Here is a 13,228-nt window from a genome sequence, read left to right on the forward strand (position 1 = left end):
CCCTTTTCCCTGAAAGTCAACTATATGATGTGTGAAGTTGCCACTGGCTGTAGGCCTAGAAGTCTGAGACTGCAGTTGACTCTTGGTCAGGCTTCAGGAAGAATGACATTCCACTGTTGTTCAGGGAGAATAGATATTTGGGTTGGAAACTGACTATTCTATTTCCTTTTAGTGTAAAAAGGAAGCTTAGTGATCATGCTGTAACTCTGTTATTTGCAGTGGTGCTGACTAGGGAGTGAGTGCATCTCAAATGGACATGACCTTGCTGTGTAATCTGGCATGGGAAAAGTTGACAAGAGATGGAATCCCATCCATTTAACAACTGGGAAAAATATTCAGCTGTGCATTTGAAGTCACAGGAAAGAAAACGGGAGAGATGTTCTTTGGGTTTCTCTCAGCACGGTGGGAAGGAGATGAAACAGCAAGGAGGGAGATCTAGAATCTGGAATAGATGTGTAGTAATTGTTAGTGGTATACTTTCATGAGGTTCTGGCTGACATTAATGAGGATTGTACTCCCTGTCTGCTCCAGCCCTGTGTCAGTATATAGTGTCTGCCTTACTGACGAGATCACAGACGCACCAGAAGAGTCTTTAAGAGGAGGAAGCACAAGCTCCCCAGTACACCTCCAGCACAGTCTAAGAATGAATAATTACAGATTTTAAAGTGAAAGCTTCTTTTTTGGGTGAAAATTTACTAATTTACTGTGATTCTAGTTGATGAACAATGGACAGGCATTTATTGAACTATATTTTGGTATTTGTTTAGTTGGTGGTATATAGTGTTAAAAGTATTCCTGACAGTAAACTTTTATAGCCATGTTTAATCCCTGTGGCCTTTACATGTACATTTTAACTTCCTAAAAGCTGAAGTATTTACTGAAAGTACCTACCAATATTTGGAATGCAGTTCCAAGGGCAGGATCCATTTAAGAATTCATGGGAAATGATCACAGTATGGGCAGTCTCCAGCTTATAAACACAACATATGATAGCCTCAGCAGTCAACAGCCAGCCTGCGAGGGAACTGGAAGTTCAAATTCGACTTCCCCACCACTTAATAACATGTGGTCTGTGCTCTAAGAGCATCATCATCACCCAGGAGCTTGTTACACACGCAGAACTACAGGCACCACTCCAGACTGCCTGCATCTGCATCTTAACAAGATTGCCAAGTGATCTTATAGTAACGTTTAACACCTGAGAAGCCCTGCTCTAGTCCACCCCAACAGAGGAATTTGGAGCGCCTGGGGAGCACCACTTTATTAAGGTAGAGAGAACAGCGCTGCAGAATGGTGAAGGGCCAGGCTGCTTTGCTTTGAATCCCACCCCTGACATTTACTGGCTGTTCATCCTCAGGTGCGTTAACCTTTTCTCCTACTCACTGTAAAATGAGAATCATACTACCCCATAAGCTTTTGTGAGGGTTAAATGAGTTTAAAATATGTCACGTGTTTAGAAGCATGTCTGCCCACAGTAAAACCTAGCTGAGCGGTAGTTGTTGCCACCATCACCGTCATCATCACCCCGCAAGTACAGCCGTGGTGGGAAACCCTACCCTCATTGTGTTTGGAAGAGCTGTGTTCTAATTGTAAACTCAAATGCATTTTCCCATAGAAAGTGTAGTAAAAATGGTGGTTAGGTGTCATTTAATTTAATTTAAATTTAAATTTATTTATTATTATACTTCTGGTATATTATGCAAACCACAGAAAGTGGAGAAATTTTTCAAATCTAGGCACTGGCAAACCTTGTAGAACAGCACCTATTGATTGGTAAGTTGCAAACTGCCTATGTTAGGATTTTTAAGTAAGATATTTGTTAGCCAAATATAGTAGTAATCAAATAAGGACTTTAGAAACATACTTATTCCTTTATTTAGTAAGGCAAAGCAATTTAAGAAAATTTCCTAAATTTCTTCCATTGTTACCATATCTCTTCCTCATCTACTATCTTTTTATATTAGCTCACATGCTATAGATACTCAATTTGAATTTGTTGAAGTACATTTGTTACAAAAATTGATTTTTTGTGAAGCAAGGCACTAGGAATTGATATCTTTAATAATCCTGACTGTACATCAAATTTAGATAAATGGAAGGGAATGAACTAGAATGGGTGGTGGTTTTAGTGCCCCTTCTTTTGCACGGTATAAAACTATATGGAATGAAGACTTCATTTTAAAAAGTTAGGGCTCTTTTTTTTCCTGATTTTTCTCCTGGCTGAGATGAAAACCAAACCTGACATTAGACATAGAGCAATGAAGAAAAAAAAGGCATAAATCCCTGGAGATGTGGAATGTGCTGATATCAGAGTTGGTATTCTCCAAGGCCAGAATTCCTGAAAAAGGAAAAATTTCTTTTTAAGTTGTAGGCCACTTTCTCACCTGCTTTGAAGCCTGCTGGGTTAAATATGAGAGTTCAAAGTAAGGGTAGCCAGCAAGTGAAATGAACTGGAATCTGATTCTGCTTATCTGAAAGGAGCTTCTTTATTTAAGAGCAGTACTGCCCTCTCCTTCGAGAACCAATCTTCATCTACTCTGGCCCCTTTTATTTCTCTCTTGTAAGAAAAGCTTTCTTCTTAGTAAGCCTTGGGAGGGCGTTATCACAACAGTGAAAAGACTAAAGATGGTCTATGGGATTTCACTAACTTACTGATGAATTCAGGTTTGTGGCATGTGATTTCAGTGCTTTGAATTCAGCAGTGTGTTTGAATATAAAATCCCTAGTTGAGTTTTAACTAAGTAGGGTAGCCTTGGCAAAGCTGGCCAAAAAAATACGTTACTGGTAAAGACAGGAAACACAAAGACTCCCAAATAAAATGTTTGTTTCACTGAGGCAAAACTTTGTTGAAATTTGTTTCACTGAACACACATATTGTAGCTGTGCTGAGGTGGGAATGGGCCCTGTTTCCACATATTTCTACTAATCTTTATGTGGGAAAATGGTTGGACGTGCCAGTGATGTATTTCTGAGCAACTCATAATTGGCTGGCTCCAGTGTAACTAGGGCCTAACAATCTACTTAATTCTTTAAGGACTACATTAGCCAAGTTGCATGATTTCCAAAGATATAGAAGGTTAGATGTTACACTAATAAGAGACCTCTCTACAAACTGTCTCACTGGGATTTCTTCAGCCCCTTCCTAAAAATAGTTAATATTTTTCTCCCCAAGTTACATTTTTAAAAATAATAAGCAGATAAAGTGCCAAATGTCTTTTTCTGAATAGTGATAAAAACTCTTGAGATGATTTGATTTGTCTACTATTCTCATCATTTTTTCCAGGGCAAAGATTGTTTTCATAACTAGGGGAGTTGATAGACAGTTATAACTATGTATTGTTATCAGTGGAAAAAAATTCTTTTTAAAGGTTCCTAATTTTCCATTTCATAACCAGTAACATGAAATCTGAAAGGTTTTTTTAATATTCTCCATCTGATTTAGTTAATACTAAAAACATGATAGTTTATTAAATACACAGGATTTCTGAATGACCACATTCAGAAACTAAACTGACAAGTAAAATGTTTCTTTACTTTGTAAATGGGTATTTTTCAAAGCTGTGAGATGTCTTTAGTTCCTAAGAATTGATATAATCTTTGAAACATTTTGAATTATACCTATATCCTTGTAAAACATGGTTCTGTAACCGTGCTATTCCCATAGAAAAGTTTCTGAGGTATTTCCCAGAAACTTTCTTGCTGATAAAAGGAGTTGGTTGTATGACAGGTCAAAATTTTTAAATGCTGTTAGTTCTGCTGAATGTTTTATTTAGGAAGTCTGGCATATTCTAATTTTTATTTTCTTAATGAACTGGGATATTTATCCATTAGAAAAGATGTTCTTTTCTTCGTATAACAATATATCATGTTTCATCCTTATTGTTCTCCTTCAAAAAAAACCATACAGAGACAGTTGTGAAATTGCTAATGTTCTTTATCCAAATTTTCTGAGTACTGAACTCTTCTGGTCAAAGGAAAACAAAGAATAAGAGTTAGGACAATGTACTTTTTAATGCATGTTTATATCCCTTCCCCAGGTTTAATTCAGTTTTAGGGTTTATGGAAATCACCCTCTTTTCCTATTAACATGTGCCTGTCAAGTATGAAGTTCACAAGCACTCTGCCTGGATTTATTTGGCGGTATATTTAAGCACCTATTCCCCCTCAAAGTGAAAGCATCAGTGCCAAAGTTAGGACATCCTGCCATTCACTGCTGCTCATATATGTTTTGCTTAATCATTAGCAGCACTTGGGGCAGGTGGACTGCATAGCAATTTTTAGAAAAACTGTGCTTACATATTGATGTAAATTGCTCATTCCAAACTCATTACACTAGTGATAGTTAAATTCACATTAAGAAACCTGATTTTTTTTTTTTTTTAGAAAATATATTTATTTTTTGCAGACCCAGCATAGTCCTCTTAAATGGAGAGGATAATGGAATACAAAAGAAAATTAAAATCTTTAGGAACAGTTTTTAGCTTTTTTCTTTAGTGGAATTTTGCTTCTTACTCAGCCAACCACACTTCAAATGCTCAAAAGAACTAAATTAATGTGACTAATTAATATATTATATTTCTGAACCAAGAGTAATGTGAACTTCAGCTAGTTATTATCTTTTTTCTTTATGAGTTTATACTTACATTCTCATTTATCCTTGCCAGAGCCATTGGAGGACAGACTGTGATCATCCAATAATACAAATGGCAAGTTTGAGTTATTAAAGTTAAGTGATTTGCTGGAAATCACACAATAGACAGCCCTTTAGTCATGTGACATAACATGTCCCTTCACAACTTACATCAAAACAAGTACAAAAAAATAAATTTCAAGCCAACTATGGTAATACTAAGGGGATAATAGAATGATGTAGTGGTGACAGTTGTTTTGCTTGAGATATTTTCCTACAGGTGATGAATTTTTTGGAGAAGAGTTTTAAATGAAGAGGCCAGTGTGGATTGTCAGGAAATAGAAAGGGTACTTAGGTTGCAGAGATGCTTACTGCAAAGGCTAAGATGTAAGTGGACAAATAAGCTGCCTGGAGAACTCTTCACAATATAAATCTATTTGATGAACTCTGATGTTTTAAAATTAAGAACACACATTTGCTTTTCTGCCTTTCAAACTGATTCACTTCAATTTTATTTCTATTCTGGCTAGTAAGCCACTTAAAGAAAGAATGCTATTTGGTCGTGTACAACACATACTCAGACAACTGTAGAAATAACTTCAGCCTTTCTAACTGTTTAAAATACACAGAAATACTAAAGAAACAGTAGGAACTGGTTTGTAGTGATTCAGAGGGAATTTGAATGACTCTCTGAAATGGAAAAAACAGTTTTTATATAAAGTATAAATTTAAATATCTTGTTTCAACATCACCCTTTTTTCAAAATCAAAGGGTAAGTTTGTGAAGGATTGTGGGGGATTTTTTTTTTTAAGTGTCATTGATATACAATCTTATGAACGTTTCACATGAACAACATTGCAGTTTCAGCATTCACCCATATTACCAAATCCTCACCACCTCCACTGCAGTCACTGTCTATCAGCATAATAAGAAGCTATAGAGTCATTTCTTGTCTTATCCCTGCTGTACTGCCTTCCCAGTGACCTACCTATATTGTGCTAATTATAGTGCCCCTTAATCCCCTCTCCCTCCCACCACCCCTCCCCTCCCCAATCCCTTCCCTTTGGTAACCACTAGTCCCTTGGAGAGTCTGTAAATCTGCTGCTGCTTTGTTCCTTCAGTTTTGCTATTTTTTTTATTAAGGTATCTTCAATATACACTCTTATGAAGGTTTTACAAGAAAAACAATGTGGTTATTACATTCACCCTTATTATCAAGTCCCCCCCATACCCCATTATAGTTACTGTCCATCAGCATAGTAAGATGCCACAGAGTCCCTACTTGTCTTCTCTGTGCTACACTGTCTTCCCCCTGACCCCCCACACACCATGTGCACCAGTCATGATACCCCACAATCCCCTTCCCCACTCCTCCCCTTTGGTAACTGCTAGTCCCTTCTTAGAGTCTGTGAGTCTGATGCTGTTTTGTTCCTTCAGTTTTGCTTTGTTGTTACACTCCACCAATGAAGGAAATCATTTGGTATTTGTCTTTCTCTGCCTGACTTATTTCACTGAGCAAAATACCCTCTGGCTCCATCCATGTTGTTGCAAATGGTATGATTTGTTTCTTTCTTATGGCTGAATAGTATTCCATTGTGTATATGTACCACCTCTTCTTTATCCATTCCGTATTGATGGACACTCAGGTTGCTTCCATATCTTGTCTATTGTAAATAGTGCTGCAATAAACAGGGGTACATATGTGTTTTTGAATCTGGGATCTTGTTCTTTGAGTAAATTCCCAAGAGTGGAATTCCTGGGTCAAACAGTATTTCTATTTTTAGTTTTTTGGAGAACCTCCATACTGCTTTCCACAATGGTTGAACTAATTTACATTCCTACCAACAGTGTAGGAAGGTTCCACTTTCGTTGCATCCTCACCAGCATTTGTTGTTTCTTGTCTGTTGAATGTTGGCCATCCTACCTGGTATAAGGTGATATTTCATTGTGGTTTTAATCTGCATTTCCATGATAATTGGTTATGTGGAGCATCTTTTCATGTGCCTGTTGGCCATCTGAATTTCTTTGGAGAAGTGTCTCTTCAGGTCCTCTGCTAAGGGGGTATGTTTAACTGAACAGAATAAACTTTTGGTATAAAATATCATAACTTGTGGGTATTTCTTTTGAAATGGGAGTGGGAATTTTTGAAGTGGGAATTTTGAATAGCAGATGTACTTCTAATAGTTGAACCAATAGGTAGGAAACCTGGTGTGCTCCTTTATGCTGATGAGGCCCCAGTAAGGATTGAGTGTTAATGGCATTCTGTCTGAATTTGAAGGATAAATAAAATTATCTCTCTGGGTTCTGTAATAACATTAAGATTGCCTTTGGTTCATCTCAACAGCCAGCTTCAAGAAAAGAAATTATTAGAGCTTCTGATGATGCTCAGTAAAATTAAATGAACTGACATTCAGAGAATTCAGACCACATAATCACTCTCTGACTTCATCCTGTAATTTGAAGCATTCTGAAAATGAAATGTACATACATATATTTATATATTCAAAGTATAATAAAGGGCTATATTCCTATTGAGCACTCTTGCATATTACCAATAGGATATCTGGAGAAAGAAGCAGTTTGGGGAAGAATTTAAGAAGGGAACATATTCTCACACTCTTTGTTAGGAACATGCCAGCTCTTGTTTTCATCTATTCAGTATGCTGGAGTCCCAGTTTCTTTCTGAAGCCAGAGTTCAAGCTTTTACTCCCAGGTAGCAGCAGCTTTACAATTAAATTTTAATCCCTCAGTGTTGTTAGACTTCTATCTAGAGTATAGCCACAGCTATTCTTGGCAGGCAGATACATTGCTGTTTTTCCTTTAGTCACGGTGAGATAGAAGAATGTTCTTTGGCTGGGGTGTGGATGAAGGCACTTTACTAATCTTACACATAATTCATCCTTGGTTGCTGGGGTACTTGAAGTTAAACTTTGCCCTCTGATAAATTTCAGCTGGATTTTTTTATTTACTTGACTGTGATCCCTTTGGGATTTAGCCCTTATTGGGAGCCCAGGGATTCTAATTCAACTAAGCCCTAGCTGTGTAGGTTTTTCTTATTAATTTGCACTCACTGTGTTGTAGTTATTTGAATACCACCTTAAAACAAGAACAACAATTGTACTAGAACATGCAGTCCTGGATTCCCTGAAAAGATTCTTCTTTTAGTGCTGGCTTGTTGAATGGAAGGACTCCAATAGGGCTTATCTTAATTTATTTTTAAAGTTTGGTTTTCAGAGAGCCTCAGTGTTTAAAAATATGCAAACTATTGTTCTACAACATGCTGTAATAATGTAATGATTATTTTGTAACATGCTCTAAGTTTTTGACATTTGAATTCATTGTACTAAGATGGCATACTACTAATGAATTTGTTTATTCATTCATTAAATGAACAGTTATTTACTGGGCACCTATATGAAGTATAAAATATAGTCCCTGTTCAGAAGTAACTCTCGTGGTAGGGAGTTTGAGGAGAGCAAGAAATTGTATTAGTATAAAATAGAGGCTACTGCCACAACAACAGATTTAGCTCACCCTTGCATATTTATTCATTTGACTAGAAGTAACATGAGTTACTTTCACGTGTCTCATATAAGATTTAGTGACCCAAAAAAGTCAACCTAGAGTTTTCCTTTAAGAAGAATTTATTTGGTTAGGATTCCTTTCAGTCAAACAAGAAGAGATAGAAAAAGGTGTCTTTATTTTACTCTTTTTCAAATATAAGATATGGAGAACTTTTATCTTTACACCTAACTGTTGAAGTTCATGTTTTTATGAACAGTGGTATTTATTATTGTTTATCTAATAAATTTAGAATTTCTCAAAAAACAAAGTGCTCCACAATTCAAAATTTAAATAAGAAATCTTGTCTCAGATTCATATAGTAGCTACCATAAGACAAAATTCTATCACACTGATATTCATCTTCCTCTTTTATATCCTCTCATTCCTAATAGTGACTGATTTATAAGGGCTAAGAGCCATATTGGTTTAGAAAATGAATTCATGATGTCATTGTGAAGCAGAAGAGGATAGAATGAGTTAGGACTGAAATTACTTGGCTCTGTGGACATAAGAGAGAGGGGAAAGAGCCACTCAGAGTTTCCCAGAGCCCACTGTTAATGCCAAAGCTGCATCCTCCAGTTACTGATTCTGAAAACAGGCGTATGTTAATTTTTAAAAAATAAGATACTGTAGTTCATAATGCGTGATCAAAACCGAAAGTTTCTGTGATGACTGCCCTTGTACTGTTCACCATGTAAGAACTTATTCACTATGTAAGAATTTGTTCACCGTGTAAGAACTTGTTTGTTGTGCTTCAGAAGATCGGAGACTGATGAGAATTAGGCTTGGGGTGGATTAATGATTGTGCATTGAGTCCCCTGTACAGAATTTTATTGTTGTTAACTGTTAACAACCATTTGATCAATAAATATGAGAGATGCCCTCTCAAAAAAATAAAATAAAATAAGATACTGGATTGAGGCATTAAATTAAGGTTCTTTTTTCCTCTCTCCCAAGCTGAATTTTGTTGATCAGTTCTGCATCCTGGATAATTTGACCTTTTTACCACCAAGATTTTCTGAGTAGCTGAAAAATATTTCCTATTTTTATTGGGCTCAGTCAAGGATATGAACTAATTGGAGCATTGGGGATATGATCTTGGGATACATGTTTTGAAATAGACATAGAACCTGTCTTTGGGGGAGTTTATACTAATTAGGCATGTAATCAATAAATATGGTAAAATTATGGAAATATATGAAGTAGAAGAGTAGGCCCAGGTAGGTTGCAGAGTGTACCAATTTATCTCAGTGTGAAGACTGCAGATCAGGCTTTGGAATTTACTGATGACTCTTAGTTCTCTAACTATGCCTCAGAGCTTGCTATATCTGCTAGGTTAACAGAATGTATATCGCCAGATGAGTCAGATTCATGATGGCTTCTTCCAATTCATGCATCTCATTTGTAACATGCTGGTAAGGAGGCACATTCACATTTCTTGGATGTAAGGAGCTCACACCCATTTACCTGTGTTCCTGTTTATACTAGACTGTATCTGCTAACACCGAGGTCTCCAGAGAAAGACTTAAATATTAACTCCAGGCCCCCTGAGTTCCTGTGAAGTTACCATCTATTCCCACAGGACTTGGGACAAAAATAACGTACATAGTTACTTTTTTTTTTTTAACTTTTATCTTTCAGATGGCATTAAAAGTAACCATATCTCTTATTTGGCCTCAGTTCCATACTGAATTATCTTTTTGAGCAATAACTTTTCTCTGGTTGTTTAACTAGTTATACAAGTTGAGACTTTTGTCTCTATGCCTATTTTATAATAGCTGCTTTGGAAAAACATGAAAAATAGTAAATCAGTTCGATATTTTATAAGTATTGAAATCTCTTCCCTTCAGAAATGTAAATAAAATAACCAGCATGAACAATCAGCTTATGTCAGATTCCATGGGTTTATGTTACATAGGGAAATTATAGTACACCCTGAAACATACTTCTTAATGAATTCATAGTGGTGTCACAGTTGAATGTAAACCCTTGAGCTTTTCTATTGTGAAGGGTTTCAGAAACCACCTTTTATAAACTGCTTAAGGAAAGAGGAAAAAACTTGTGATATCAGCAAATGCTGTCACTGTTAAGTGCTGCCTCCCAACACCAAATTGTGCCAGGTAAGTAAAGCAGAAACTTAGGCTACTGCTTACGGTTTGGCTTATTCAGTGTATGTGTTTATGCATGTGTGTGTGTGTTTCAAATATTTTGTTTTTGAAGGTAGCACTAAGAAAGTGCTATAAAGAACAGGGTTGCCCTTGTGGTTTTGTCCTCATAGGTTAGGGAAGTTCACTTCATAAGTATGACAGAAGCACCATAAATAGCTCTTTTACCTTCAACAAATGCAAGAAGCCAGAAACCTAATTGTTAGTCATAAAAATCAGAATTTGTCTTGTCTTTGGCTGCTGCTTTAGTAGCCTGTAGTGCATGAGAACTGTCTTCTCTCTTACTAGTGAACTGGTTTTGCACTTCTATCATAGCTTATTCATAGCTTTCCTCCTATTCGCTATGGCCTCAGATACGTGAATCTACTAGCCACAGAAGTCCAATATGCTAAACATACAGGAACTGGTTAAGTTTTACGGTTGGGAGTGAAGGAAAGAAACACGTATTTTCTATTTAAAATTATTCCTTTTTAGTTTCGCTTTACTCATGCCAGGTTCTGGGCCTGTAAGCCTACATGAATGTATCATAGTTCTGGATAGGATATTTGATATCTCATTTATTTCAGTCTCAAATGATAGTGAGCTGTAGTTAATGATACTTAGCATTTTTTTTGATACTTAGCATTTTGTTAGGTTTTGCAGTGTAGCTTCTTCAGTTCCTGTCTGTGTATCAATGGACTCGTCCTTGTGCTTTCCCATAGGTGCCCTGGTGTTTACTGACATAGATCAAGATGCTGTGTGGCTGTATAGAGGACTCTGAACCATTTGACTGTCTAGGCACATGCAGTTAGCTCATATTATTTAAGCCCTGATCTCAGCATTCTAATTTCTCTGTATTCCCCAGTGTATATAAGAACTTGCTTGAAATTAATTATATATTGCTTGCACATTATTGCTAAGTTTCAGTACATACTAGTATCTTCCATTTAGTCTGCCTTTCTCTGATTGCCCTCAATCAGTCCTACCTTCTCAAAACTGTAACTCAAAAGTCATGCCCTGTAGAAAGCCTGATTAGTCTCATTCACCTGATTCCTTTGAGACTTCTGATTCTCAGTCCATTAATCTGTTGTGGTTTTTCTTTGTAATTGCTCCTTCTGTACACTGTCATACAGCAAGCATAATGATTCTAAGAATGATGATCATCCTTGGTCCTCTTGTCTTTATTATACAGAAACATTTGAAGGACTGAGAACCTTTTCAATTTCCCTTGAGTTCCAGCTTACCTTCTATACTCCTTCCCTTTACTTCATAATTATACTACAGGAGAAACAGGCATATGTTCAGGGCTTAGCCTCCACCTCAACATGTGTATGGCAGCCTGCTGAATAGGTCTCTACAACTGGGAAGGATTTAACCCTTTGGTTGGACTATCTCTTCATCATACTTAGACACCTTCAAGTATAAGTGAGACCAGTAGACCTGGAGATGGGAGTAGGGATAGTTCTACTGAAAGCCATTTTAGCTTTTTCTTTCCTTTTCACACAAGACCTATGAAGCTGCTGCTGTCAGCAGCTCACCCCACACTGCAGCTCTACCTCTTTTCCAGGAGTCAGGGTTAGTTTAAGAAAAAGCCTCTTGCTGGAAGCCACGACCTCATACTTTTATCCCCTCCATCTGGTGTGTGGCCCCATGGGGCTGTGCTGCTATGCAGGAGGTGAGCAATGGAATTCTTTAGATGATGACTTCTGAGCCCACATGCGGAGGCTATGGGGGAGGGAAGCAGGGAGAGCAGTGAGAGCCAAGATCGATGGACCAAAAAGTGAGGTTTGCTCCAGGAGAAATCTTGGCTATAGGTAGACTATTTTCATGAGATGTTCTTCCCCTGGCTGAAGTGGGGGCCCAGGTCAGGGAGCTGTAGCATCCTAGGTCTGTGATTGATGAACGCTGTATCCCTGCAGTTTTTCCTTCTGCCCTCGCAGTTAGAGTTGAAGAGTGGGATAGGTGGGGCATGTGAGGGCTCATGCTGTCTCTCACAGAGTGCATTCCACGATTTGACCAGGGAAGGGTTCCCCTTGCACACATCATCTCTTGGAGCTGCTTTGTCTCACTGTCTTGAACCTACACAGAAGTCTGGATTTTGAATGAGGGTGGGAGGAGGGGTTGCAAGCAGCAAAAGTTTTAATCAAGTGGAAATCTGTTGTCTGCCTCATCTTGCAGGGGCTTCTCTGCAGGGTAGATACCCCTTGCCTTGGTGTAGATAAATTGCTTATCTCAGCTGGAGGGCCCAGAACTTTACTAGGCCATGAGTAGGTATCTGGCCCAGGAAAGGATGATTTAGCACTCTCACTCCTTGTTCTTACTTTCTTAACCCAGGGGTTAAGAGCATTTTTAAAATGAGTGAAGTCTCAAAAGAAATTCTAATACATACTTTAAAAGCCTAAAGCCTCAATAATTTCCTTCCATGGTTTCTCATGACTTCTGTCTCTGCACGTTTAGCATCACTTTAGAAGAACTAGATAATTTAAATCAAAATTTTAAGTGCTAATCTGAAGAAAAAGGAATAGAAAGAACTAGGAGCCAGAGCTGATGAAATGTGGACTTAGCATAGCGATCATTTGGTGGTGGTAATGGCAGGAATGGCAGAAGGGGACTCATGGACGAGGTTAGGGAAGGCCCAGGCTGTTGCTTTAATTAATTCTGCTCAGTCATATTCCCCTAGAATATTTTGTATCATGCTCTGGGCATCCTCTCTCTTTAAGGAGAGTTCAGATGATTTAAAGTCAGAAGCTGTGGGTTTGAGTTCTGGCTGAGCCACTCAATCTAGGTAACCTTGGACAAATCACTGAGCTTCTCTTAACAGCACCTGTATAATGAGAGTTAACTCCTACCTCATAGAGTCAGTGTGAGAATTGTGTATATAAAGCATTTT

General features: G+C 37.6%; 1 protein-coding gene across 12 annotated transcripts in view; it reads left to right on the plus strand.

Annotated features, from left to right (window-relative positions):
* Positions 1–13,228, plus strand: part of ST7L (suppression of tumorigenicity 7 like) — a 184,674-nt gene that overhangs the window by 88,672 nt on the left and 82,774 nt on the right. For 4 of the 12 annotated variants that reach the window (XM_073234415.1, XM_037005385.2, XM_037005390.2 and 1 more), the window contains one exon: positions 532–9,110. The exons of 6 other annotated variants lie outside the window; for them this stretch is intronic. In XM_073234415.1, the coding sequence (XP_073090516.1) occupies positions 532–664 (133 nt within the window). In that variant the 3' untranslated portion in view covers positions 665–9,110. Of the gene's footprint in view, positions 1–219; positions 9,111–11,060; positions 11,200–13,228 lie in introns of those variants that run through there. 2 more of the 12 variants (XM_037005389.2, XM_037005391.2) reach the window with 2 other exon arrangements.

Source organism: Manis javanica, chromosome 4 (assembly GCF_040802235.1).
Source record: "Manis javanica isolate MJ-LG chromosome 4, MJ_LKY, whole genome shotgun sequence".
NCBI lineage: Eukaryota > Metazoa > Chordata > Mammalia > Pholidota > Manidae > Manis > Manis javanica.